Source organism: Malaclemys terrapin, chromosome 1 (genome assembly GCF_027887155.1).
Source record: "Malaclemys terrapin pileata isolate rMalTer1 chromosome 1, rMalTer1.hap1, whole genome shotgun sequence".
In the NCBI taxonomy this organism is placed as follows: Eukaryota; Metazoa; Chordata; order Testudines; family Emydidae; genus Malaclemys; species Malaclemys terrapin.
In genome coordinates, this window is record NC_071505.1 from 264,592,078 (window position 1) to 264,619,141 (window position 27,064).

At 43.1% G+C, this 27,064-nt stretch overlaps 1 protein-coding gene across 13 annotated transcripts in view; it reads right to left on the reverse strand.

The window, feature by feature from the left end:
* Positions 1-27,064, reverse strand: part of DOCK9 (dedicator of cytokinesis 9) — a 319,963-nt gene that overhangs the window by 185,548 nt on the left and 107,351 nt on the right. For all 13 annotated transcript variants that reach the window (XM_054012624.1, XM_054012570.1, XM_054012629.1 and 10 more), the window contains exons 5-7: positions 23,568-23,637; positions 19,242-19,337; positions 17,118-17,252 (exon numbers count right to left, since the gene is read on the reverse strand). In XM_054012624.1, the coding sequence (XP_053868599.1) occupies positions 17,118-17,252; positions 19,242-19,337; positions 23,568-23,637 (301 nt within the window). The remainder of the gene's footprint in view (positions 1-17,117; positions 17,253-19,241; positions 19,338-23,567; positions 23,638-27,064) is intronic.

The following is a 27,064-nucleotide window of genomic DNA, read 5'->3' on the forward strand; positions in this document are numbered from 1 at the left end:
GTAATATGCAAGCTCAAGGGATCACTAGAGCATCTCCTGTTGAGTTGCTGCCATGCCCTCCCCTCAAACTGAAACATCTGCACTTCATATCAAATGGTATTGTGAAGAGATTTATCTCGGGATGACTCCAGACAAGACATATCCTTCAGACTACTGTACTGTTGAGCTCTCACTTGTTGTTGAAGCGTAAATGCCTGTAGAAAGAATCCGCCACAGCGTCCTCCAGTCCTGATAGGTAAACCACTGAAATCTGTATGAAGTGTGATACGGAATTGGAACATTAGAAGTATGATCTTACTCCTCCTTGTTGATTGATATAGTACATTGTTGCTCTGTTCCATCATTATTTGGATTGGATTGCCCCTAATGTGGGGTAGGAAGAGCTGGTAAACAAACTGCTCTGAGTTCGAATATGTTGATATGGAAGGCTGCCTCCTGGGGGGTCCATTTGCTCTGAGCTGTGAAAGTCACATCTCAGCCTAGCAGGGAGACATCTACAGTAATGATCCTCGTGGGAGGAGGCTCCAAGAATGGAACTCCCATGTATACTTTTTGTGGATCTTCCCATCAATTTAGAGTATCGAAGCCCCAATGAAATATCAACACCTGCTTGGATACAATGTGCTTGTTGAGGGTGTAGATAGTTTTTAGTCAGGCTTGAAGACATCAGAAGTGTAGTCTCGCTAAGGGTGTCACAAATGTAGGGGCTGCCATATGGCCCAGGAATTGCAGACAAGCCCATGCTGTGGTTTGCAGGCTCTGGTGTATTGCTGAAATGAGGCTGGACATTTGGCAAACCTACCATGGGCAAGTATTCTCCAGCAATGGAGGAGTCCAGAGTGGTCCCGATGACGTCTAGCTGTTGAGTGGGTGTGGGTACAGATTTTTCTGCGTTGAGCCAGAAGCCTAAGGAGTCAAACAAGGATGGGTCCTTGGTAGTTGTTATCTGTACCTTGAGAAATTAGCCACCCTTCAGGAGCCAATTGACCAGGTATGGAAATTGGGGATTGGGAGAAACCTGATGTGGTGTGATTTGGGGGTTATATAACCTTTTATCACAAAGTTCAATTTGTCTGGGTGGCAAAATAGGCGGGAGAGTCTAAGTGGAGTATCTGTGATTCCATGGTAAAACTGGTATAGTGATTTAGGATTCATATTTGTTACTGGCTTGGTGAAATCTAACAATAGAATATACCACCAGTTTGGGGTGTCTGTCCTTGTTTTCTGACAGTCTGCCCTGAGATAGGTGCACAGTTGTGAGTCACATTCTGATCAAGAGTACAGAGCATATGCACATCCTGATGTTGAGCACCCATAGGAACACTAATCAAGGAAGAAGAATTGTATTTTTCAGTAGGAATGGGAAGGTAGAGGCAGGTTGGGCTTTTGGGGTAATTTTTTTCTGCCAAATGTGATCAGCAATTAAATAGATAATGAGTGTAAATTGTGAAACTTAAAGGTTACTATTTTAATCACTGAGATAAATGGGACAGTTCACAATCCTTGTATATATGGTCTCAGGCCATCTAAAAAAAACAGCTGTCTATTGTCAGGAAGATAGCACTGCATTGGTCTACCTTCTTAATATTTTCAAGTTTTCTTTACAACAGTTAGGCCAATAACCCTTTTTTTAATGAAAGGGTAAATTCTGAAACTCAATTCTGCAACAAATTTTGTGGGCACTGAAGCACAGATTACACGGGACCCTGATTATAGTTGACAAGGCACAATGAAATATCCTGTATTACTATTCAAGAACTGAAATGTTGCATCAAAAGTCAAACTGTTTGGTCATTTATTCAGAATCATTACTGAATATATATTCTGACTTCCAATAGTTAATTTCTAAAGTTACACTAAAATGGCATGATAAGGTATGATTCTGTATGATTTAATATGACCATTTTTATCATTGTTGCTACCACTGTTATACAATTGCAACAAATCTTGTATGAAGTATGTCATATAAGGTGTCAATGGAAAAGTTACAAGTTGCTAAGTACCATTATCCTGTTTATATGCATGTATCATCTTTGTATCTGAAGTTATGTATAAGATACAAGTCTATGGCCAATATTCATGTGTTGTATTCCTGGGTTACAACCCCCATGTATCAAGCATCAGAGGGGTAGCCGTGTTAGTCTGGATCTGTAAAAAGCAACAGAGTGTCCTGTGGCACCTTTAAGACTAACAGAAGTACTGGAGCATAAGCATGCGTTTGATGAAGTGGGTATTCACTCACGAAAGCTTAAAACCCCAGGCAGAAGTTACATTAAGGCCAGATAGCTATGTATTGATGGCCCACTAAGGACACTTCACTCTAACAATGGGCCAAAGAAACTCATCCTGCCCAGTAAGCCTTCCTGTGGACGCCTCTGAAAGAATATGGGCAATGGCTGCCCCATGTCATCAAAGCATGCAAGGGCATGTAATATGCTCATGTGACCCTGGACTCCATCTTGGGCCAGTAACTTTCCACAAACAGAGGCTGTGAGCTTTGTTTGGGTCAGTAAAGTTCCAGGCACATGGCAGAGTATATAAAGGATCCCAGGATATCTCCATTTGGTCTTCATTTCCTGCTTCATGTCTCTGGGCTAGATTTCTAACAAGGAAGCTTTGAACAAGGAAAGATGACCCTGCAATATGCTTGGGTAATTTCCAGAGAGGCTTTTGCAAGCTAGCAGTTTCTTACATCACTGCTATGATCCTGATCTATGAACACTGAAAAAATCACTTGTATGTATGTGATTTATACATTTTTATGTATGTGTAGTGGGGCAGTTACCCTGCTCCTGAGAGAAAAGGCTAGGCTGATTGGGGCATGGCCCCAGCTGTGGCTGCTTCCCCAATCAGGCCACATCTGGCCCTATTATAAGGGCTCAAGGAGGAGCTGGGTCAGTGTCTCTCTAGCTGTGGAGAGAGAGGACCTGGCTGCCTGGGAGAAAAGGGTAGCTGGAGTAGAGCAGGGCTGGGGAAAGGCCAGAGGAGCTGGGGAGCTCCAGCCTGGCAATTCCCCAGGCTGAGGCCTTGGTAAAGGCCTATGCAGGTACTGGGGCTGGGAAGTGCAGCCCAGAGGTAGGCAGAGGGAGCTGGTCCAACCTCCTTGCCAATGATGAGTGGCCATGACAGACTGCAGTTTGCCCCAGTGAGTGGGGGCTAGATGACGACTGGCAGTAGCCACTGAGGCAAGATGGGTGAGAGGGTTGGGGGTTCCCCTGGGAGGGGAGACCCAGACTGTGGGTTACTGCTGGGGGCAGAACCCCGAGGTAAAGGGGCACCCTGGGAGGGACATGGAGGCCAGAGACAGGTGAGCCACCAGCCTGCAGAAAACACTCCGGGCTGGAATCGAGCTAATTCCCAGGACAACCAGCAAGAGGTGCCGCACCGGTGAGTCTTCGCTTTGCTACAGTATGATAATGATTAACCATTAATAACTTTTCTTTCATTAATAAACCTTTAGTTTTAAGTTACTAAAGGTTTGGCATCAGCATTGTTATTGGGTAAGAGGAGGTTATTTACTGTAACTGGAGGTTCTTCAAGATATGTGGTCCCCATTTGGATTCCAAATGTGGGTGTACATGCGTGCCATGCACCAGAGCCGGAATTGTTCACATGTGTGGGTCAATGGACACTACTATATTGTGCATCAGCCTATTGTGCTTCCGAGGCTTAAGAGGCTGTGTGGGTCAACACAGCTCCAGGTCCCTCTTACCAGCAAGCGATGGAGCTTGCAGGAGAGGGGATGGAGGACAGGTATGGGAAGCCAAACAGGGACCACACATCTCAAAGAACCTCCAGTTACAGTAAGTAACCACCTCTTCTTCGAGTGATAGTCCCTATATGGATTCCACATGTGAGAGAGTAGCAAGCAGTACTCAGCATGGAGATGGGTACAAGAGCTCACAAGAAGTCACACAGTCTGTAGTACAGCACGTCCAACTGCTGCAGGGGCGATGGTATAGTCAGTGAAAAAAGGAGTTGACGGAAGACCACATGGCCGCCCTACAAATGTCCTGCCATAGAATGTCCACAAGGAAGGTTGACCTGGAAGTATTTGCTCTCCTGGAGTGGGCCGTGACTCCCAGAGGAAAGGGGGGGAACATGAGAGAGAATGTAGCATTCCTCAATACAATCGGAGATCCATTTGGAGGCGTTGCGAGCAGGGGACGTGGCCCCGGCAGCGCTCTGCAATGGGAGGAAGAGGCACGGAAGGCGTGGGTGCACTGGAGATAAAAGGCCAGTGCCTGATGGACATCGAGAGAGCGTAATGTGTGCGCCTTGGGAGAGGTATTCGGTTTAGGGTAGAAGACCGGGAGTGTATACACTGGTTGAAGTGGAACAGGGAGGCCACCTTGGGGAGAAATTTGGGGTGAAGGCACAGGGAAACCTTGTCCTTATGGAAGACAGTAAAGGGTGGGTCAGCCATCATGACCGCCAGCTCACTAACCCGTCGTGCTGACATGATCGCCACCAATAAGATTACCTTCATGGAGAGATGGGTGAGAGAGCAGGTTGCGAGGGCTTCAAATGGTGGCTTAGTGAGGGTGGAGAGGATGAGATTTAGGCCCCAAAAGAGGGTAGGCTTCCATTTGTATGGGAGAGGGTTGAGAAGGCCGCAAAGGAAGCGGGCAATAGTCAGATGAGCGAAGACAGAAAACCCATCCATAGGGGGAAGGAAGGCACTGAGTGCTGCCAGGTGGATGTGGATGGAGGAGTGGGTGAGGCTCGACTGTCGAAGGTGAAGGAGGTAGTCCAGGAGGATGGGAATGGAGACAAAGTCCAGAGGGTAGAGGTGGCAATGTGTCCAGGTGCTGAAGTGTCGCCATTTAGCTTGGTAGCAGTCTCTAGTCGACTGCCATCTGTTGTGAATGAGGATGTTGTGCACAGGGGGAGAAGCATGCCCTGTCTACATGCAAGCCCCATCCAAATAGCAGGACGTGGAGTGGAGTGGGCCAGGGTTGGGGTGCTGCAGGTGGCCGTACACTAGTGTGAAGAGATTCGGGAAGCAGGGAAGGCGAATCGGGGCAAACAAAGAGATGGAGAAGATTGGTGAACCAATGCTGATGAGGTCAGGAGGGAGCTATGAGAATTACTGTCATGTGATTCCACCACAGCTTGCGTAGGACTTGCAGGAGCAGGGGAATGGGCGGGAAGGCGTAGCAGTGTTCAGTGGTCATCACCCTGGGAGCCTGGTCCAAGGACTCCTCTGGAGCAGAAGAGGGGAAGCTTGTGTTTCTAAGCTGTTCTGAAAAGGTCTATGCACGGTGCGCCCCACTGGTGAAAGACCAAGTGAAGCGTGGGGTCATGGAGCTCCCATTCATGATTCACATGGAAGGACCTGCTGAGCATGTCTGCCAGAGAGTTGCTGGTGCCTGGGAAGTGCACAGCTTGGAGGTTACCCCGTGCCTGAGGCACCAGTTCCAGAGAAGGATGGCCCCCATGCAGATGAAGGGGGACCAGGCCCCACTCTGCTTGTTGATGTATACAACCGCCATCATGTTGTTGAACAGCAGTTAAATATGGTGGGATCTGACGAGGGGCAGGAAAGCCCTGCAAGCAAGGTGCGTGGCCCGTAGTTCCAGGATTCTGAGATGCATTTGTGCTTCCCTGGGCAACCAGAGGCCCACAGAGTTGTGTGACCCTCCAAACGGGCACCCCACCCATGAGTGAGACACCCATTGTCAGAGTGGTGTGGGGAATGAATGGGATGCCGGCCAGGACCTTGGATGGGTTACACCACCAGGTGAACAACGAGGAGTCCGGTGGCACCTTAAAGACTAAACAGATTTATTTGGGCATAAGCTTTCGTGGGTAAAAAAGCCTCTTCTTCAGATACATGGAGTGAAATTTACACATACAGGCATAAATATACTGGCACATGAAGAGAAGGGAGTTACCTTACAAGTGGAGAACCAGTGCTGACAAGGCCAATTCAGTCAGGGTGGATGTGGTCCACTCCCAATAATTGATGAGGAGGTGTCAGTACCAAGAGAGGGAAAATTGCCTTTGCAGTGAGCCAGCCACTCTCGGTTCCTATTCAAGCCCAAATTAATAGTGTTAAGTTTGCAAATGAATTGTAGCTCTGCAGTTTCTCTTTGCAGTCTGTTTTGATGATTTTTTGTTGAAGGATGGCTACTTTTAAATCTGTTATTGAATGTCCAGGTAGACTGAAGTGTTCTCCTACTGGCCTTTGTATGTTACCGTTCCTGATGTCTGATGTGTGTCCAGTTATTCTTTAGCATAGAGACTGTCCGGTTTGGACAATGTACATGGCAGAGAGGCATTGTTGGCACATGATGGCATGTATCACATTAGTAGATGTGCAGGTGAATAAGCCCCTAATGGTGTGGCTCATGTGGTTGGGTCCTATGATGGTGTTGCCAGAGCAGATGTGGGGACAGAGTAGGCAACGGGGTTTGTTACAGGGATTGGTTCCTGGGTTAGTGTTTCTGTGGTGTGGCGTATAGTTGCTGGTGAGTATTTGCTTCAGGTTTGGGGGCTGTCTGTAAGCGAGGACTGGCCTGCCTCCCAAGGTCTGAGAGAATGAGGGATAGTTTTCCAGGATAGGTTGTAGATCTTTGATGATGCGCTGGAGAGGTTTTAGTTGGGGGCTGAAGGTGACAGCTAGTGGTGTTCTGTTATTTTCTTTGTTGGGCCTGTCTTGTAGGAGGTGACTTCTGGGTACTCGTCTGGCTCTGTCAATCTGTTTTTTCACTTCGCAGGTGGGTACTGTAATTTTAAGAATGCTTGATAGAGATCTTGTAGGTGCTTGTCTCTGTCTGAGGGTTTGGAGCAAATGCGGTTGTATCTTAGAGCTTGGCTGTAGACAATGGATCGTGTGGTGTGTCCTGGATGGAAGCTGGAGGCATGTAGGTAAGTATAGCGGTCAGTAGGTTTCTGGTATAGGGTGGTATTTATGTGACCATCGCTTATTAGCACAGTAGTGTCCAGGAAATGGACCGCTTGTGTGGGTTGATCTAGGCTAAGGTCGATAGTGGAATGGAAATTATTGAAATCATGGTGGAATTCCTCAAGGGCTTCTTTTCCATAGGTCCAGATGATGAAGATGTCATCAGTGTAGCGCAAGTAGAGTAGGGGCGTTAGGAGATGAGAGCTAAGGAAGCGTTGTTTTAAGTTAGCCATAAAAATGTTGGTATACTGTGTGGCCATGCGGGTACCCGTAGCAGTGCCGCTGACTTGAAGGTGTAAGTTGTCCCCAAATCTTAAATGGTTGTGGGTGAGAACAAAGTCACAAAGCTCAGCCACCAGGTGTGCTGTGGCCTCATCAGGGATACTGTTCCTGACAGCTTGTAGTCCATCCTCGTGTGGAATATTGGTGTAAAGAGCTTCTACATCCATCGTGGCCAGGATGGTGTTTTTAGGAAGATCACCAATGCATTGTAGTTTCCTCAGGAAGTCGGTAGTGTCTCGAAGACAGCTAGGAGTGCTGGTAGCATAGGGTCTGAAGAGAGAGTTCAAATAGCCAGATAATCCTGTTGTAAGAGTGCTAATGCCTGAGACGATGGGGCATCTAGGATTTCCAGGATTATGGATCTTGGGTAGCAGGTAGAATACCCCTGGTCGAGGCTTGACTAGGGACTGGGAGTGGCTGGCTCACTACAAAAGCAATTTTCCCTCTCTTGGTATTGAGACCTCATCCACCCTGACTGAATTGGCCTTGTCAACACTGGTTCTCCACTTGTAAGGTAACTCCCTTCTCTTCACGTGCCAGTATATTTATGCCTGTATGTGTAATTTTCACTCCATGCATCTGAAGAAGAGGCTTTTTTACCCATGAAAGCTTATGCCCAAATCAATCTGTTATCCTTTAAGGTGCCACTGGACTCCTCGTTGTTTTTGTGGATACAGACTAACATGGCTACCCCTCTGATACTTGTCACCACCAGGTGAGGAAGCCAGGACAGAGGCAGGGATCAGGACTGGGTTGCCCCAGTGGTCCAACTGTAGGTTGTAGACTTACCAGAGCCACAGTTGGAGGCAGCACATATGAAGGCGGATACATGGTATGACCGAAGCAAAGACTGCGATGTGGTCAAGAAGGGAGAGGAACTGCCGGATGCGTGTACATGAATGGTGGTGTAGTTGCACAATGAGCACGGTGAGGGAGGAAAATTGATCCAAATGGAGAAAGGCACGGGCCATGACCGAGTCCAGGTGCACCCCTATGAAGGTGAGTATGGGCAGGGTCGATAACCGACTTGTCCTCATTGATGCAGATCCCTAGGCTGGTGAGAAGGACCCAGAGGGTCTGGATAAGTGGCAAGGAGGCAGTTGAGAGATACCAGTCATCCAGCTAAGTGAATATGGAATGGCCTAGATGGCGCATTTAGGCTATAACGACCGTGAAGACCTTCATCAAGACACGGGAAGGGGTGGCAATCCCAAAAGGGAGGACCCAGAACTGATAGAGGGAGTGTCCCACTGCGAAGCGGAGGAACTTACGATGAGTGGGGTGGATGTCTACATGAAAATATGCATCCTTCATAACAAGAGCTGGGAATCAGGCTCCATAGGGAAGGGATGGGATAATGAAGGGGAGTGTGACCATCCAGAAGCAGAACTTGCATATGAATTTGTTCAATGACCGGAGATCCTGAATGGGGCGGTGGCCACTCCCTCCCCCCCCGCCCCACCTTCTATGGAAGGATCCCCAGGATCCCATGGGGCGGGCAACGAAGAGGGAAGGAGAGGAACCCTATCATGTACTCCTGGTGAAAAACATCCAGCACACAACTATCAGTGGTGATCTTTCTCCATTGGTGGGCAAACAGGGCAAGACAGTCCCCCAAAACCATCTGAGTAGCTGTGGAAGGGGCTGAGAGAGGTGTGCGGATCTCGAGGAAAGATGCAAAAGGACTGCTTGGATGGACGTTGTGGGAAGATGGAGGTGGCAGAGGCAGAGTAGTGAGGTCACTGTGTGTGTGGGTGGTGCAGAGACAGCCTTTGCAGGCATTGAGGGTAAGGCTGGTCCGGGGACAAGGAGGCTCTGGTAGGGACTTGTGGTTCAGCAACATCCTAGGGTTTGTTGTAGAGGAGCAGCAGTGCGAGTAGGGGATAGACGATGATCTGGCAGCGGCAGTACCCTGCTGTCTCAGTAAGGATACCGAGCACACTAGTGTGGCCAGGCATATGGGTCACCGGGCATCGGCAACCCCCCCATGGGGGTAATGGAACCATGTCTCAGGGGAAGGGCCACACGCTGGCAGGAAGGGCTGGTGCTGGGCGTCCGGGCTATAAGAGCTTGCAGGGGAGAATGTGGGTTCCGGCTCAGAAGACCACTCAGAATTGGAGGACGGGGCCGACAGAAGCCAGGCCATTTGTGCCACCAGTGCAAGACGAAGCAGAACAGGGCGGTCCTGGAGCAGGAGAGGTTCAGCCACGGGTGATACCAGTGGTGAGAGTTGGAGCAGAGCAAGATGCTGCCAGAGCAGAAAAGATTCATCCAAAGGAAATGGAAGCCTCAAGGCAGCCGGAGACCTAGAGCGCTATGGGGAGCACACACACAGAAGCATGAGCTTGGCCATAAGTATCAGAGGGAACAAGTGACAGGCGTCACTCTGGCAGGTATGTCAGTGCCAGATCCGAGTGCGCCTCCTCCACCAGGCAATTGACGAGGAGAAGTTCCCTAGCTTCCCGAGTTTAAGGTACGAATGACCAGCAGATGGAGCAGCTAGCGCCAAGTGGGCTTCACCAAGACAATAGAGACAGCATTGGTGCTTGTCACTCTCAGAGAAGGAGCGCGGACACGTAACATCTTTTGAAGCCAGTTTGCTGGGACATAGTCCCCAGGATGGGGGAATGCCCCGCAAGGGGAAAAAAGTCCAAAAGGGGAGATCTAAATGACTAAAAGCTGTCAGCCAACTATATACAACTAGAAATACTATTTACAGAAAGAATGGACAAGGGCTCTCTTAGCAAGCTAAGAGCACCGAGGAACAGTGCTTCTAATTCTAGCCATGCAGGAGTAAGAGGGAACTGGAGGGGCATCGACCCCCACAGACTCTTAAAGCCTAGGACGCATCACACGGCTGACACATGTCGCACATGGCTGTCAACAGACACTACTACGAGGAGTTCCAGCTCTGGCACATGGCGTGCATATGCACCCACATCTGGAATCCATATAGAAAAGAAGATCTAAGTTATATATTGACCTGGCTAAGTGGGATTGGAAGAACCCTATATTTGATGGAATTGGTTTCTTGGGATTAGAAGGACCCTGTATTTGACAAAATAGGTTTTCAGTAACGACTCACAGTCTAGTGTCTGGGTGCCAAGAGCTAGAATGCCTGAGGAGACTGCATTTTTGGCTTCTTGTTAACCAGTGTGGTGAGACAGAAGTTCATTTTTGTTACTGGCTTGGTATAATCTAATGATAGAGTAACTACCAGTTTGTGGTGAGTCTGATCGATTTCTCAGAGGTCTGTCCTGAATTTGGTATTCTCAGCGGTGACCCACTGAAGCATAGTGACATAGGCTCCCAAATTTAATTGTATCTTCTTAACTTCAAGATCCAGACTTTTATGACTTCTATTTTACAAGTTCAAATCAGTGTGGTACCTAAAAGTCAAGTTCTGGTCTTTTGTCATACGTTCCTGTTAGTAATTAAGATTTTGCAGTCCAAATTCTCATGTGCCTTCAGTTGCATCTACCCATAGGCGTGTGTACGGGGTGTACCGGGTGTGCCCAGGCACACCCTAATGCCTGCGGGATTTGCCCCCCGTAGTGCCACAGGCCCCGCGCCGCTCTCTGAAGCGGACGGCATCACATCCCTGGTGCCCCGTGAGTTGCTCCAGGCACCGCTCCCCACAGTTCCCATTGGCCGGGAACGGGGAACCGCTGCCAATGGGAGCTTCGGGGGAGGTACCTGGAGGCGTGGCAAGGGCAGGGCAGGGACGTGGTGAGCGGTGCGGCATGGGGCCAAGGCAGGCAGGGAGTGCGGCGCTGCAGGAAAGTGGCGCTGGGCCAGAGCCAGAACCCCTCCTACAGCCTGCCCCGAGCCCCCTGCCTGCACCTTGCACCCCTCCTGCACCCCAACTCCCTGCCCTGAGCCCCCTGCCTGCACCTTGCACCTCAACCCCCTGCCCTGAGCCCCCTGCCTGCACCTTGCACCCCAACCCCCTGCCCTGAGCCCCCTCCTGCACCCCACACTCCTGCACCCCAGCCCCCTGCCTGCACCCTGCCCACCAACTCCCTGCCCTGAGCCCCGTGCCGCACCCCGTACCCCTCCTGCACTCCAACTCCCTGTCCTGAGCCCTCTCAAACCCTGCACCCCTCCTCTGCTCCAATTCCTTACCCTGAGCCCCTCCCTGCACACCGCACCCCCTCCCACACCCCAACCTTTATGATGTTTGCCTTTTAAAAAAATAAATACATAAAACTCCCTGGGTGCACATGCTAATGAAATGTGCAGCGCACGCCTATGCATCTACCCAATCTTATAGTCTTCAGAGATGCAGCACAAGCGTGACTGATGGCAGAATCTGCTTAATTAACAATTATGTTAATATATGAGCCAAAACACAATTAACTTAACTTTCTCATAGCTGTGCTGGCTCTAAAAAGTTAACAGTAAAACTTTATTTCTGTTATGAAAGTAAATAGATACAACTCCAGATAAACAGAGGCAGCAGCTCTGTTGACTAACATGCTACCATTTTTTAAAAAGTCACTTTCTTGACAATGACCACAGTTTAAGGCCAAGTCCTATCCTATCCTGAGCTGTGCAGGTCACCAGGATATGAATGAAGGAGAATAAAAATACATAAGTAGTTTCTTCCTCCCTCTTTACCAAGGATGGGGGAAGGATACTGGGGTCCAGAGCCAGTGAAAATACACAGCGCCTCCCTACAAATGACCCCTGTCCTCCTGCAAGATGCCCTGGAATATGCCACATTTCTGGATGTGCTCTTGGTCTGTTTTGTGACAAGCATTGGTAGGGGAGGGGAAGAGACATACAATGAAATAATTTGGGAGGAACTCTGAGGGGATCTTTGTAAAGATTTCAGAAACCTCTCAGTGGTTTTTAATCAGAGGGAATAACCTGGGCCTTAGTTTGCAGGGCATTAACCTAAGAGACTAAAGACAATTGACTCATTTGACTTAGATTATTTGTATGTTTATTTAAGTGGTTGAACTGCATATATTACATGGGCCTACAGTCCATTTGCTGCACGTCACCTATCAACATTATATATGTACTAAACGAATATTTCATCTCTATTCTCAACATTTTTATACGGTTAATTGAAAAACATTGCAGCATGGGCTAACCAAGCTTTTTCTCATTAATACAATAAAACAGTTGAAATGTGCTCCTTACAAACTTAATCAAAACCAAGTTTGCTTTATTTATGATTTTAAGTTTGTTGGGTGTACAACTCATAATTTTTAAAATTTGTGTTTTGGTTGCATCCCAAAGTCCCTACTCAGGATTGGGGGTCCATTCTGGAAAGCACTGTACAAACACACAGAAGGATCCAGTCCCTGCTACAAAGAGTACCTGATTTGAAACTAGTACTTTGTGCCCCTATGCTACAAAGACTCAGGCATGTGCTTAACTTTACACACTGAGTATTCCTATTAATTTCAATGGGACTACTCACAGTGCATTAAGTTAAACATGCAAAGGCATCTTTACAGGATTTGGGGCCTTAATAGATAAGTTCTTTGAGTTATGGACCGGCTTTTCAGTATACAAGCATACAGTTCCTATTGAACTGAGGTCATGTTCCCCAACTGGGCCTCTACACAATACTGCAATACAAACACTAAAATGCATCTAGTGCATACAGCAAATTATTGTGGGCAACAGGAGAGGCAAGACAAGATTAATAGTAATAAAACCATGCATCTACACAGGGTCACTGTGTGCACAACCTCATGGTTCAAAATAATATGAAAGGCTTTTTCCTCCAACTCCCAAAACTGCTTTTTAACTGAGCTATTATTAATTGGTTGATTTCTTCCTGGCTTCTCAGCAAAAGTGGGTTTTGATGAGAGATTTCATGTTTTTGATATTTTACTGTTAGTTTGGAGCAGAAATTAGTGGTCTTTAAATCCAAAGTGCCAAGACAAATTAGCATGGATGTCTCGTGCAATTTAATTGATTATAAACTTGCATCAGTCAAAATTGCAAATTTTAAACAGGTGAATATATATTTTAGTCTCCCAGTAGCAAGACAATAGTTAAAGTTGTGTCAGAACTTTTTATTTTACAGATTCTGTACCTCTGTTTCACCTTTTTACAGAACCCTTTTTTGTAAACATGCCAGGGGGAATTTCCAGATTTCAGCCACTTATAATTATGTATGGCATCATCTCCAGTGTATATTTGGTCTGAATGCTGTTTTCAGGAAATTTGGGGAAACTGGAACACCAGAAAACCCTGATTTTGCCTCCCTCCCTCCCTCCACACACACAATGCACAATTACTGTCCTCTGCCACTTCCTGAGCAGCAATACTGAGACATCACAGATTATCAGTCACACACTCACTCCAGTTCACTGGCATTCTGGGAAGTATCACTAGGGCCAGGGTTGTCATGGCAACAGCTAACTGTGATAACTGATTTACATCAGACTACACTAACATTCTTACAAAGAAAGGTCACAGAGAACTGTCATGAAAGCATATTGTGTTTTCAGAACCTCACACTGTATTCCTTTAGTTTGTACTGTAGTAAGTTACGTGATTTCTTTTAAAAGGGTAATTGTTTGCTACTTTCCTCAAAAAGGGTTATATGAAAATAAGATACAAAATTACACCTCCTTTTCATATATATTGTTTATATGCTTCTTACAAACTGGGGGAAATTATAAAAATGAATCCCTTTCAGTCTTGTTACATAATTTAAAAGAAATATTATTTAGAAGTTGAAGTAAAACTGAAGTTGCAGTAAAAACATTTTGTTTATGAATATAGTTTGCTTTCAAAACATTGGTCAACATGACACAGTGGTAAAATAAGGACCATCACAAAGACAATGACGATAAAACGTACATTGAAGACAAAATTTGCAAGTGCCTTAAACAGTACATCTATAAAATATTTTCAATTTAAAAACTAAGAACATTCACAAATAAATTTTAACATTAATTAAGTTTGCTTTTATTAATAAACTAAGCCATAAAAATCAGGAAATAATTAAAAGGTTACAAGAAACACTTGTTAAGAAATACCAGAATGAATGTTGCCCATCCAACTTTAATTCAGCCCCCTTATAAGTATGCATTATGATAGTGTATTTAAAGATTTTTTTTTTTTTAAATACACACAAGACCCCTGGTTCATTCAGCATACTGGATGGATCTACTCTGAGGATCAATCGGAGCTTTGGAGTGAAGGAGTATGTTGTTTGTAGGACCCCTGCCTCTTTTGCTGCAGAAGCTGGAAGATTTGTAGTGAATGAGGCAGGAGACTGCAGAAAGAGAAAGGACAGCCTCATGATTAGGGCATTTAAATGCTGCTCTGGAGACTTGGATTCTATCCCTGCTTATGCTATCGAGTTCTTACATGATGCTGGACAAGCCACTTACACCAAACTTTTCAGAGACAGTCACTTGTGTGTAATTAAAAACTATATCAGAATGCATACACACAAGGTGGGAAATTAAGGTTGCATGGGCAATGTTCATTCTGGCATTTCCTAACTTCAGAGTGCTCATCTTTGCATCCTTTTAATCCTTAACTTTGTATTTCCTAATTTATGATTAAGGTAGCTCTCAGCAATAAACTAAATTAAGTATTTTGTTTGTGAGACAAGGTGGTAAGAGGTAAAAGGAGGTAATATCTTTTATTGGACCAACTTCTGTTGGCGAAAGAGACAAGCCTTCAAGCTTACACAGTGCTCCAAGTCCAGGAAAAGTATTCAGAGTGTCACAGCTAAATACAAGATGGAACACACTGTTAAGTATACAGAGTTAACACATGTTGCAAGAGACCACTCAAAGTGAAGTGGGCTGTTAACACCTCTGCAGTCATAGATTAAAGGTGGGTTAATGGGTTGCAGATTGTTATAATGAGCCATAATATCCAGTGTCTTTGCTGAGTTTATGATTTTTAGTGTTTATAAAAGTCCTCCCCCGCACCTTATGCTAGTATAACTTATAAAAAGAGTCTACAGGCTCACAACCTTAGGTGCAACAGGGAAATGGGGGAATAAAGGCAGCAAGAATATGAGAGTAACCCTCTGGACAAAAGTGGGTAAGCACTCCACAAGGAACTCCTATCCAAGGCTCCTGAACTACAGAGATGAGACCCTGAGACAGGATTTCAAGGGAAGATACTGTAAAATGAGCAAAAGTAGAGGCTCTTCAGTCATTCACAAAAAACACAGTGAGGACCTTTGTTGGAAAAGTTCAGGAGGGAGAAGACGCAGAGGAGAGGAATTTGCTGCAGATCAAGTTTCAGCTTAGTTTTATTTTAGTTGTTGCTAATGGTCAAAAACTTTATCATGGTAAATACTAACAATCTTGACTAAAGCAGGAAGAAAAACTCTGCTCTCATCTATTTCAGTCCTTTGGAATCTAAAGATTAGGATGTTGAGTTTTTTTTTTTTTTTTTTTTTTTTTTTTTTTTTTTTTACACACACACACGCACTAACTGGGGGGCAGGACAATGCACTCAGATTTCAGTTTAAAAGTCACTGGGGCCAAAGAGTGAGGAATAAAAGAGTTTGGCTGAGAGGGAGGATGAACATGTCACTCGATGGACAACCTTCCCTCCCCTATATTGTGTCTGCTTTTTGCCACTTCCCTCTGCACAATATACCTTCATGGTGAAAAATTCAAGCCCATCCATTCCTAGTGGGCCCATGTGCCTCCTCCCCTGCCAGCTGCTTCCTACTGAGTCTTAGTGCTCCACCGTGCTATGAATTATGGAATATTCTAGACTGCACCCGGTCATCTATATCACAGTACCATAATGAGAATCAGTGAAAGAGACTTGTTTAGGGGGACAGTATGTGCTTCAGGCCCAGCATTGGCACAACTGAGCTATAATTTAACATCATCTTAGTCAGGGGTGACAGAGAGTTAGGGAAAGAGTGAGTAAGAGGTACATGGCAAAGAGCAATAAGAGGGCATCGTGATGAGATGTCTATCTGCCATGTTCTATTTAAATTTGAACCAATCTACAGTTTCAGTAAGTTTAGACAGGACTAACTTTCTAAACCAAGATAATACTGGTAAATCCCTACATCTGATCAACTTGATGCCTAAGTAATTGTGTTACAACTACAAGGCTTTTACAGCCAAGTTTACATTATCAATTTATTCAAATATTTTTTGTGCTATTTGGAAAGTAATTTTGGGTAGAACTTTTTAAGCATCTATACAAGTTTATGCAAGGAAGAAAGGAAATACATATACAAAATATTTTATAGAGGTATTCTTTCCACTAAGGTTACTATGTCCATATTCAGTAATTAATGCTAAGAGCTTAAAAACCCAGTTGTCTCCATGTCTGCTCTGCCTAACAAAACAGATACATGCTGTACTGAAACATAACAACTCCATGAAAACAATTCTCTGGCACTTGCTACTAGCAAAACTTTTTGGCCAAAGAGTTATATCTTTTGCTTCAAACTTTTATTTTTAAAAAGTAAAAAGGTCAAGTGAAAGCATCTGGAAGGGTGGCTATGAATATGATGCAACTCCCACAACTAAAATCCCACACAAGAAGCTATGCAAAACATTTTACAGCCCATGTAACTTCACAAAATGTAACAGAACTTAATTTTATGCTTTCATTAATTTTCCATGCTTTCTTCATTTATTTGTCTTGCTGCTTGCCTCCATGTGTTTCTTATAAACACATCACATAAATCAGTGACTTTGTCCATTTTCAGAAACAACCACTTTGAAAATTTAAAACATGACCTACAAAATCTAACTACTTTTCTTCCTAATATGTAGCGTACCTGCCTGTTTATGTGACTATTTTAAAAGTATGCAGTATGTGTTTAATAATTGTATCTCAGGATAATTATGTAGATTTTGAAAATTTCTGGTCTAATAAATTCATCATCTACACACACACACACACACACACACACACACAATATGTAAAAAACAGACTGTGCAATTATATTTACCTGAACCACCCCCATACAAGAATCCAAAAATATCGATCCTTTTGGCTCTTTAGATATTTTCTCATCTTTGTAGAAGTTGAGATTATATGATCCATCACCAAGTTGGATTAAGTGGAAAAATCTTCTCTTAAACGACTAGTTTAAAAAAAAAAATGCATTGTTAACAGCAGTACTATTGATTTCATATTTCCCCATAAGAATTAATATAAATGGGGTGGTGGGAGGCGGCGCTAGGTTCCAGGGAAATTTTTTTCACCAGACAAAAGACATTATATAGACATACACAGGATAAGTTTAAAATAATTTTAAACAAACAATTTAATACTGTACTCACCAATGATGATTGTGAAGCTTGGTTGAGGCAGCGGTGTAGCGGGGTGGGGGCGCGAGGGCTTGCCCCATTCCGCCCACCCAACGCTCCTGCAGGGGAGCAGGATGAGGGCGTGGGGGCTTGCCCAGTTCCACCCACCCGACATTCCAACTGGGGAGCAAGGTTCCTACCTGCTCCCCAGCGGGAGTCCCGGGCGGGCAGAACAGGGCACGCCACCATACCAGCACCCCACTCCCCGGCAGGAGCTCTGGGCAGGCGGAACAGGGCAAGTATCTGCACCCCAGTGCAGAAGCCCTGGGTGGGTGGAATGGGGTAAGCCCCCACACCCCATCCCACCCCCCGCAGGAGCGCCCGGTGGGTGGAATGGGCAAGCCCTCGCATGCCTCACCCCGCTCCCCAGCTGGAACACCTGGCGGGCAGAGTGGGGCAAGCCCCCGCGCCCTGACCCGGTCCCTGCCAGGAGCACCGGGAGGGCGGAGCAGGGGGAGCCAAACAATGTTGTAAGGCAGGGGTTGGCAACCTTCGGCATGTGGCCCATCAGGGTAATCCACTGGTGGACCACGAGACATTTTGTTTACGTTGACTGTCCGCAGGCACAACCCCCCACAGCTCCCACTGGACGCAGTTCACCGTTCCTGGCCAATGGGAGCTGCGGGAAGCCAGGGGCCACAGGGCCATGCCTGGTGACAGTCAATGTAAACAAAATGTCTCGCAGCCTGCCAGTGGATTACCCTGATGGCCGCGTGCCGAAGGCTGTCGACCCCTGTTATAAGGGAACATTGCGGGTCTTTAAAGGAGTGTGTTCTCTAATAGGTCAGCATCCTAATAGCAAAACAACGTTAACTGGGAAGATGTTAAGTGAGGAGTTACTGTACTTGCTTTAATTATGTAATACACCATCAATACACATAGCTTAAAGACAGAACTTTTTTTCTGTTTAACCCAATATAAACATTACAATAGAATTACGTCCAATTAATTTTCCAAAAGGGGAAAGTTTCATTATACTGATAAAATAGGGATGGAAGGAAGCAATTTATGAATCGTATCATGCTATTGGTTGTAAGTTTAAAGATATTTTTAAATCAACCCCAGCACTTAAACACATATATTATATAAATAATAATATGAATGACAATGGATTTTAAGGTTATACTCTGAAGTTACTATAGAAAGTGCATCATGGAGTTCCAGGTTTCTCTCAATGGATCTGTAAAGTGCGCAAATAAAATGTTTTTGTACAAATAAAATGTTTCACAAGTTATGTTAACTGCCAGTCCTGCATGGGATCAGAAAGTCAAGTTGAGTATCCATTTCTCTCAATTACACCAGTAAGATTTTATAACCGGTTCTTAGTTAACTCTCCATATCTGTATGGCGGTACTGTGGTGCTAATAAAAGCAAGTAGAAATAATTTAATTTTAAAAATAAAGCAAACAAAACAGACTCAACACACAATAGGGAGGTGATCTGGATAAGAAGGTTCCATATTACGTGGGTCACTTTTCTGATCACAATTACACCTTTCGGTGCAGTTCTAATCTGAAAGTGACTGTAAAAATGACACCTGCTTTCTTAGGAGACCTACTTTAAGAGTGCATGGCTTCCGGAGTCTTCTCTGCTTAATTTTATATTTTACTACTTAGAAGGTAAGCAGAAGCTTCTTCACCCTATGTTCTTTTTAACAAAAACAAAGTATACACATCTACTTTTCAGAGAAGAATCATACTGAAATATTAAATATCTAATAAACAGTCATCTTTTAGTGTGGCACAGGACGTTAATAAACTTACCCTCATAGTTACACTGATTGCACTATTCATATTGCCTTTGTACAGCCATCCTTGTTTAGTTATCCCACCCTTCTGAGATCCTAGAGATGCTGCATCCTAAAACAAAATTGCACAAACTGAAACTGCTTTCCATCAACAGTTGTGGTTATAGGTTATCGTAACATTTTATGAACTTTCATATACTTTTTACAATTGAATTTACAATTAGGGTAAATCTGTAGCCCAATTATCACAACAATCTTCAAAACTCTATTTTAGGATTTTATACTATTGCCCATTACCATTCTACCTAAGCACCTTTCACATAAAATCCATTAGCAATAGTTAAGTCCTTAGTGCATTTCATGAATCCTCCAATTGTTTTCTATTTGCAGGGTATAGAAACTTTGCTTGGGTAGGGATTTTTTTTTTTTAATTTTAGTTTCAGGTCTAATTTGTTGTTTTGGGAGAAGGGAGTGTATGTCAGTGTTGTGGAATGTCATTCTTGTTATGGTGGAAAGATTTTGTCAAAGAGGAAGAAGGTTTTGCAGCATTTCCTAAAGCTGGTCAAACCACGGATTCATTTATTTCCTCTGGAAATTCATGCCATAGGTGCATCCCCTCCACCAGAAATGATTTGTCCCCAGCTTTCACACACTTTGGAACAATGCATATCGAAGTCCAGGACGGAGGAGCATAGGATTCAAGGATTCATGGATGAAAATACAGTTGTAAATGTAAATAGGGCTTGATCCATTAATTGCTTGGAAGACCCAGGACTTAAATTAATACCAGAAGGAGACCGGGAGCCTGTGGAGCCACAGAAGCATGGGCCTGATTTGTTTTCACAGTAGCCCAAACCAGGGAAGATGCATGTGAGAATGCCTGGCAAATTCTTCAGATATACAAAGCTTTAGGGACTGCAAACTTGAGTGTCTCAGATGACGTCAGTTGTCCCGGTGTAACACGAGAGATGAGGTACCTTAGATAAACAGAACCCAAGCTATCAAGGGCTTTTGGGTTTAAAACCAAAAGCTTGAATTTCACCCAAAAATTAATTTTAAAACAGAACATTCTAAGGAGCACAAATGTAACAAGCACCAAACAAGAAGCACTGTTAAATAAGTCACTGCTAGCTGAAGCTTGAATGGTCTTCAAGTGTAGCACCACATATCGAGTTGAGGTAACCCATTCTGGTAGGACAAAAGAATGAATGAATGGGGATTGGAAGGAGTAGTTTCAGCCCTCTAGAGAGGCACAGAGAGGAGGAAAATACTCTTTGTAACATATTTGGATATCAAGTAGTAAGCCAGTTATCAAGTGGGCATGGGATGAAAGTTTGTATATCTACAGGGGACCGTTTCAAATTAACATGGTTTAGTACCAGAGACTAAAATAGAACAATAATTATTCTTTTAAAAGCTCCATTAATATGCATATTTATTCTGGCTAGCAGCAACCTATACATGTGTGCCAGGAGCCACAAAAATATGCACAGAGGGCTGCACAATTAAATCTTAAAATTCATAAATGCCAGTTAACATGGTTTTATGGTTGTGGTAGTTCAACAGTTCCCCAGAGAACTACTGTTCTCTGTGGGTAGGCCTCAATTCTTTCCTTGTCTCACTGAAGAGCTTGCTTGCTCCTGGTCAGGCCCCTAGTCCCAGTCACCCTTAGCCTGTTGGGTCATAGGAGACCTACCATCAAATGTTAACATTCACTAGCCCGACTCAAAATCTGCCAATTCCCTGCCCACTGCTTTGAAAAGTACTCAGGTATCTCAGTGCTAGTACATTATAAATACTTCAGTAAGTCAGCTGGGGAACACTGTTTCCAACTACAAGCTCCCCTCTTTTCTCTGACACAGATTAAAAGAGAAGGGGTATCTAAGGGCCTGTCTACATGTGAAATGATACAGCAGTGTTGCTGCATCACTGTAGCACTTCAGTGTAGACAATACATATGCCAATGGGAGGGATTCTCCAATCAGCAGAGGTAATCTATCTCCCCGAGATTCAGAATTCTTCCATCAACCTAGCACTGTCTACACCAGTTTGACTACAATACTCAGGGGTGTGGATTTTTCACACCCATGAGCAACTTAGGTGAGTTGACCTAACTTTTCAGTGTAGACCAGGCCTACATTCTGACCTAAGACAACTTTGTTTTTCTAGTTCCAGGCCTCTGTTGAACTGAGTTTGCCAATTCTGCTGAACTGTGTAATGTTTTTGTGATAGAAATGGAATTATTGTGTGTTCACCTATTCCACCATTTGAAAGTTTGAACTCAAGTCTCCAGAGGAGAAAAGCTAATGCACTTTTAAACTGCTCCATCTGTTAATTCAAAGGAAGGCAAAGTCCCTGGCCAACAGCACAATGCTTTTGCATTGAAAATTCGCTTCCTGTTTCCTACAGATTATAGGCTCATTTCCCCATTTGTATTGTTGTTGCATGCTAGGGTTATGTTTTCAATGATTTTTCCACAATAAGATCCAAAGCCTACTCCTGAACAGATTATTGTTCCAACAATCACCTACACACTAGCTTCATTCCTCACTCTCAGGCTGATTTTAAAATTCACCTACATCAAACAGCATTTGCCATCTGTTGGCCCAATAGCTTGAATTATCCAAATCCTTTTATTACAACATGTGCTTTTTTTTTTTCTCCTCCAGATTTGATGGCACTGTTCCTTATTTGCTCTTCGTTCAATTTTTCCATTATCTGCAAACTTAATAATTTTGTTTTATACATCCCCCCATAAAATGATTTTTAGATACAAAGCAACTTTTTTTTTACCCACAAAAAAGCCTGACAGTCCAAAAGAAGAAAAACCTCTTGCTCTATTTGGACAGTTTTATCCATGAAGTTGTGTATCATTTGGCACTTTAAGTGCCCATTGAAGTCATTTTTTCTGGATTTCTTTTCCTATTACTATTGTTTGTAGAGGCATTTATGTATAAACAGACATCTTCTATAGTGATTGCCATTCCAAATTTTACTATACTCCAGTATTTGAGTTCTGGTATTTTTCCTTCACCTGTTTAACTTTAGTAGGAAATACTGTAATTACTGCAGCAAAGTTTATTTTTTCTTATTCACACTAGGCTCCTTCACCACCTGATTCATTTAATGGTATCTAAATAGCTTTTGTGGTGTTGAGCTGTGATATCAGAAATGCTACACTTCAGAAACAATAATATTTAGGTCTTATCTCACCTCAAAGAATTCTAAAAAAATATTATTCCCATTTTACAGATGGGAAAACTTGGGCACAGATAAGTGAAGTGACTTGCCCTAGGTCATGAAGCACATCAGTGCCGAAGCAGGAATGGAATTCAAATCTTCTGACTTCTCATCCAGAGTCCCATCTACTGAACCACTATGCTTTATTGCACCACTAAGTCAATCAAGGACTGGCCCTATTTTACACACATAATTAATTATTTAGTAATGAGTATTTTAGAGATTAAAAAGCACTATGTAAGTACTGAGCATTACTATCAGCAGTACTTATATGATAAGAAATACAAAATTGAGTTAGCTCACTTGAAGGCTTTCACAGTATTATAAGGGAGCTGAAATATTTATGAGATAAGAAGGCAGCAACCTCAACATTCAATCTCTTGTTCTAAAATATACCATGATAAAAACTATGTAGTGTATACAGTCAGTTTGTTTGTTGAAAAACATATTTTGAAGTTTGAAACCTTCTTGAAACCAGTTGGCACTACTGAAATCACTGTTCTCAGGAAGCAGAGGATTGGAAGGAAAATAAGTAAAAAAGGTTTCAGACATTTTTGATTAGTTCCTGCTTTCTCTGACATTCTCAGAGCTGGTCTACATTCAGACTTACACCAAAATAACTATTTTTAATCTTTGTTTTGTTATTCTGGTGCAAGTGTGTGGGGGGGACTTATTTTGGAATAAAACTGTTCTATTCCCACTTTGCTTCAGTTGCAAGTTAAACTGAAATGGAACATTTATTCCAAAATGAGTACACACACACACACACACACACACACACTTGCATGAAAGCAAATGATGTGAATTAAGAACAGTTTAGTTATTTTGGTGCAAGTTTGTGTGTAAACCAGCCCTCACCAGTTATAATCCCCTCACCGCCAACATAAACTCATTCTCTCTGCTATCAGAATTTCTCCTCCATAAATATGACAGACATTGGGAACATCCAGTGCACTTATAGATTTCCCACTTTCAAACCTTTTTAAAGTCTGAAGTGACTATCGAATTAAACCTCTATTTTTACTCAATATAACCATTTCAGAGACTATTTCTAATTAAATAATCTTACTGAATAGAAAGAAATAGATTATTATCTGCTCACCTCATCTTTATCTGCTTCTTCATCAACTTCATATACATGAACTGGAAGTTTCTCTGATTTGGTCCCTTTGCTAAAGAAGAAAGAAAAATTCTTAATACTCAGATATTTTGTGATCACTTACAAAATCATTCAGTATCCAACCCTTTACAATTATTCTGAAAGGAAAATATAAATCACACTATTAAGAGGCAGTAATATGTGCTCCTTGGTGGAACAGAATTCACCTAAGCCATTTTCCACAGTTCCATCTTCTGCCCTCTGCCGTCTGCACAGACTTCTTATTGGCCTGGGTAGAGCTGCCTTAGACTGAGTAAGTGCTCTCCTCCTGCTGCACCATAATTTTCCCTTCTATTCCCCTCTGTGCTGGGAACAGGATTTGGGACAAGCAGTCAGTCCTTAATTTTGAGATACTGTATTTGCATTTAATTTCTGAACATATGTTATACTGATTAATCATTGGGTTTTTAATTTGGGTCAAGCAAGAACCACATTTGAGTTTCCACAAGTTCCACTATGTTGTGTTGCAACTTTGGGGGTAGTAAGTCTTTAGTGGGTGGGGATAGAGTATATTTATTCAGTTGTTAGGGTCAGGACTGCAGGTGGGGAGGAGCATATTGTGACAGATATGCATGCAGTACTTTTAGGGACCATACTGTATTAAGTTTAAGAATGCTTTATGTACCACTGTGGGCTAGGGACTGTATATGACTCAATAAGGGGAGGGTTACCACAGCTCCTCCAGGAATTAAAATCAGTGGGGGGTGATTACTGCAGTTCCCAAAATTGTGAACAGCACTAATGAAGTACCAGTCCCCAGGGTGGTTTACATATACTGGTTTAAAGCAATCCCAGAGGAGAGGCAAGAGACAAAGTATGAACTTCAGTTATAAAGATGGAGTTTAAACAGACTCAGGGATTTAGGCAGACTGGCTTATGGGCGCATCACAGTGAACTGTGGGAGAGGAACTGCAGCCAAAAACTCCAGTCTGGAGAGAAAGGACACAGGTCCTTGCCCAGAGAGAGGTGAAGGCTAAAGGCTTGAAACCTGAACAGCATTCCTAAAGCAGACAATGGAGGGGGGTCAAAGGTGCAGTTACCCCCAAACTGGCACATATTTTCCAGAATAGTGAGATTCCATGTGTAGCTGGGACTAAGACTGCTGGAGACTGCCTAAGTCTGTCTCAGTGACAGCTCGAACACTCTCTGAGGGTCATAGAATCATAGAATATCAGGGTTGGAAGGGACCTCAGGAGGTCATCTAGTCCAACCCCCTGCTCAAAGCAGGACCAATTCCACAGTTTGGTGCAAACCACATGTCCAAGGTTCGGTGGGTCACATGGTTTCTCCAGCCGGGCAAAAGATTTGGCCTGGGGATCTGCCAATCAGGAGAACAGAATGATGGCCAGGCTAAACAGCTACAGACACCCTTTGCTGCCAAGATTAAATTCATTCTCATTCTTCATTTATTTAATTTAAAAAAAGAATATAATGTTTTAGCCATTGCACTATAAGCTATCGGGTTTGAATTGGCTTTTTGGGAATCTTCAAGGGAAACCAGGCAAGAAACATTCAACAATTTTCATACGGAAGCACTTAATTAAAAAGAATGAATAAATTATCTGTCATTTGACAATTCAGTTTGTTACAGTAAAAATAAAAGTCCTGAACACAGATTTAAAAGGTTGGAGGCCTTCAAACTGAAATTACTAATCAATATAAACATTAGAGATTAAAAAGACCAATGAGATATCACATATTGTGAAGGTGATTATACTGATCACATTTAATTAATTTGAGATCAAGTATTTGGCAATGTAATTAAAACAACATCTGAAAAAAGACAATGCTAGAAGGAAAAGTTACAGGAAGAGAACTAAAAAAAGCAACAGAAAAACTACCTAGGTACATGAAGTAGTGGTTGAAGCCATACAAGTAGAAAAAAAACCCCATGATGAATAAAGTACATTTGCAGTACAAAAGGGACCTAGAGTTGGGGAGGAGAAGGATAATTCAGATACATCATTTGTCCAGAGGCATTAATTTTTAAATTATTTCCTACATTAAAAAAAGGACACAGAATTTCTAGCTCAATTCTGAATTGAAGCTCTGCTCCTTAAAAACATTTAAAAAAAAATAAAAAAAGGTTAACCCTTGCATTTTCAAAGAAAACATTCAAAAGTTGAGCCAATTTAGTACTTAGCGAAACACCTAGTAGGCCCTCTTGCCAACAAATCAAAAAGCATCTGCTAGGGAACTGAATCCCTTTATTTACCTCAACATGTTAACTAAGGTCTAAGAGCAAAATTTTAATTGTAAAAATATTCAGCAATTTCACTGATCATTTTAAAGGGAACATTCAGCTCACATGCTTTTGCACTGTTTTCATCTGCAGCAATAGATAGTGGGACAGAGTTGGGAAAGGGAAAAGGTGGCAGTTGGTTGATGTCAAGGGTTGCAGAGGTAGAAGAACTAGCAATTCAAGCCACACAAAATATAAAAATAAAACTTAAGCCACATCCACCTGTGCCAAAAATATGAAAGGAAGGAAGATCCTTTCACCAATGCCAACAGTAACCCTCGGGTGACAAAAACCTGAATCATCTCCTGTATCTTTCCATTTGTCAAAAGCTTCCCTCTGACAACTTCTACAGCTCAGTTGTGGTGTTGTCAATACAAAAAAAAAAAAAAAATCTGTGGCATGCTGAAAATACTGGGTCAACAAAAAAGTATATAACAAAAGAAATATTGTGCAAGTTGTATTATTCATTTTCATAGTTAATTCAATAAAAAAACCTCAGTTTTCATCTACTTGAAGTGACATGTTTCTCCAATAATTCAGCATCGGACCACTTCAGAAAAGGAGATACTTGCTGCAGAATTTAGGTCCAGTAGTTGACATAGGCACATGACCGCAGTTACCTGCTTTTAAATGGTTCAGGACCTGTGAGGCATGCAACATCTGTGAGGCTCTCCACAAGCAATTTCAGGAAGAGGAATTGATCTCTTTACTTTAAACCTACACCTATAAAATGTGTGTGCCCACCACAAAGATGGAAAAAAATAAATCCTAGTTTCAAAAAAGCAATGCTTGTCTTTCATTAATACTCCTTTCCATGCAGACTTAAAAAAAAACAGACAAAAGATGTTTGAAGTGCTATGTATTCTTACAATGCTCTATAAATATAAAATAGTTGCATTCATTCTCTCTGTTAAAATTGTTCTGGAAAGTTGTTGAAGCTGCCATCAATGCTGAAAAGACTGTATATTGGCACAGTAGCGTAAAACAACTCTTACCATATTTTAATTATCAGTTTTATTTTTATCAATATTATCCAAGTTCTTCTTCTGGTTATCCCACAATTACCAAGGCAGCTTTATTATGATAGTTTTTCAGATATCAATTCAACAGCTTTTATACCTTCAAAAGGCTAAGAAAAATTAACCAATATGAATTCCACCCTGAAAACCTCAGGGTACAGTACAGAGTATTAACACTG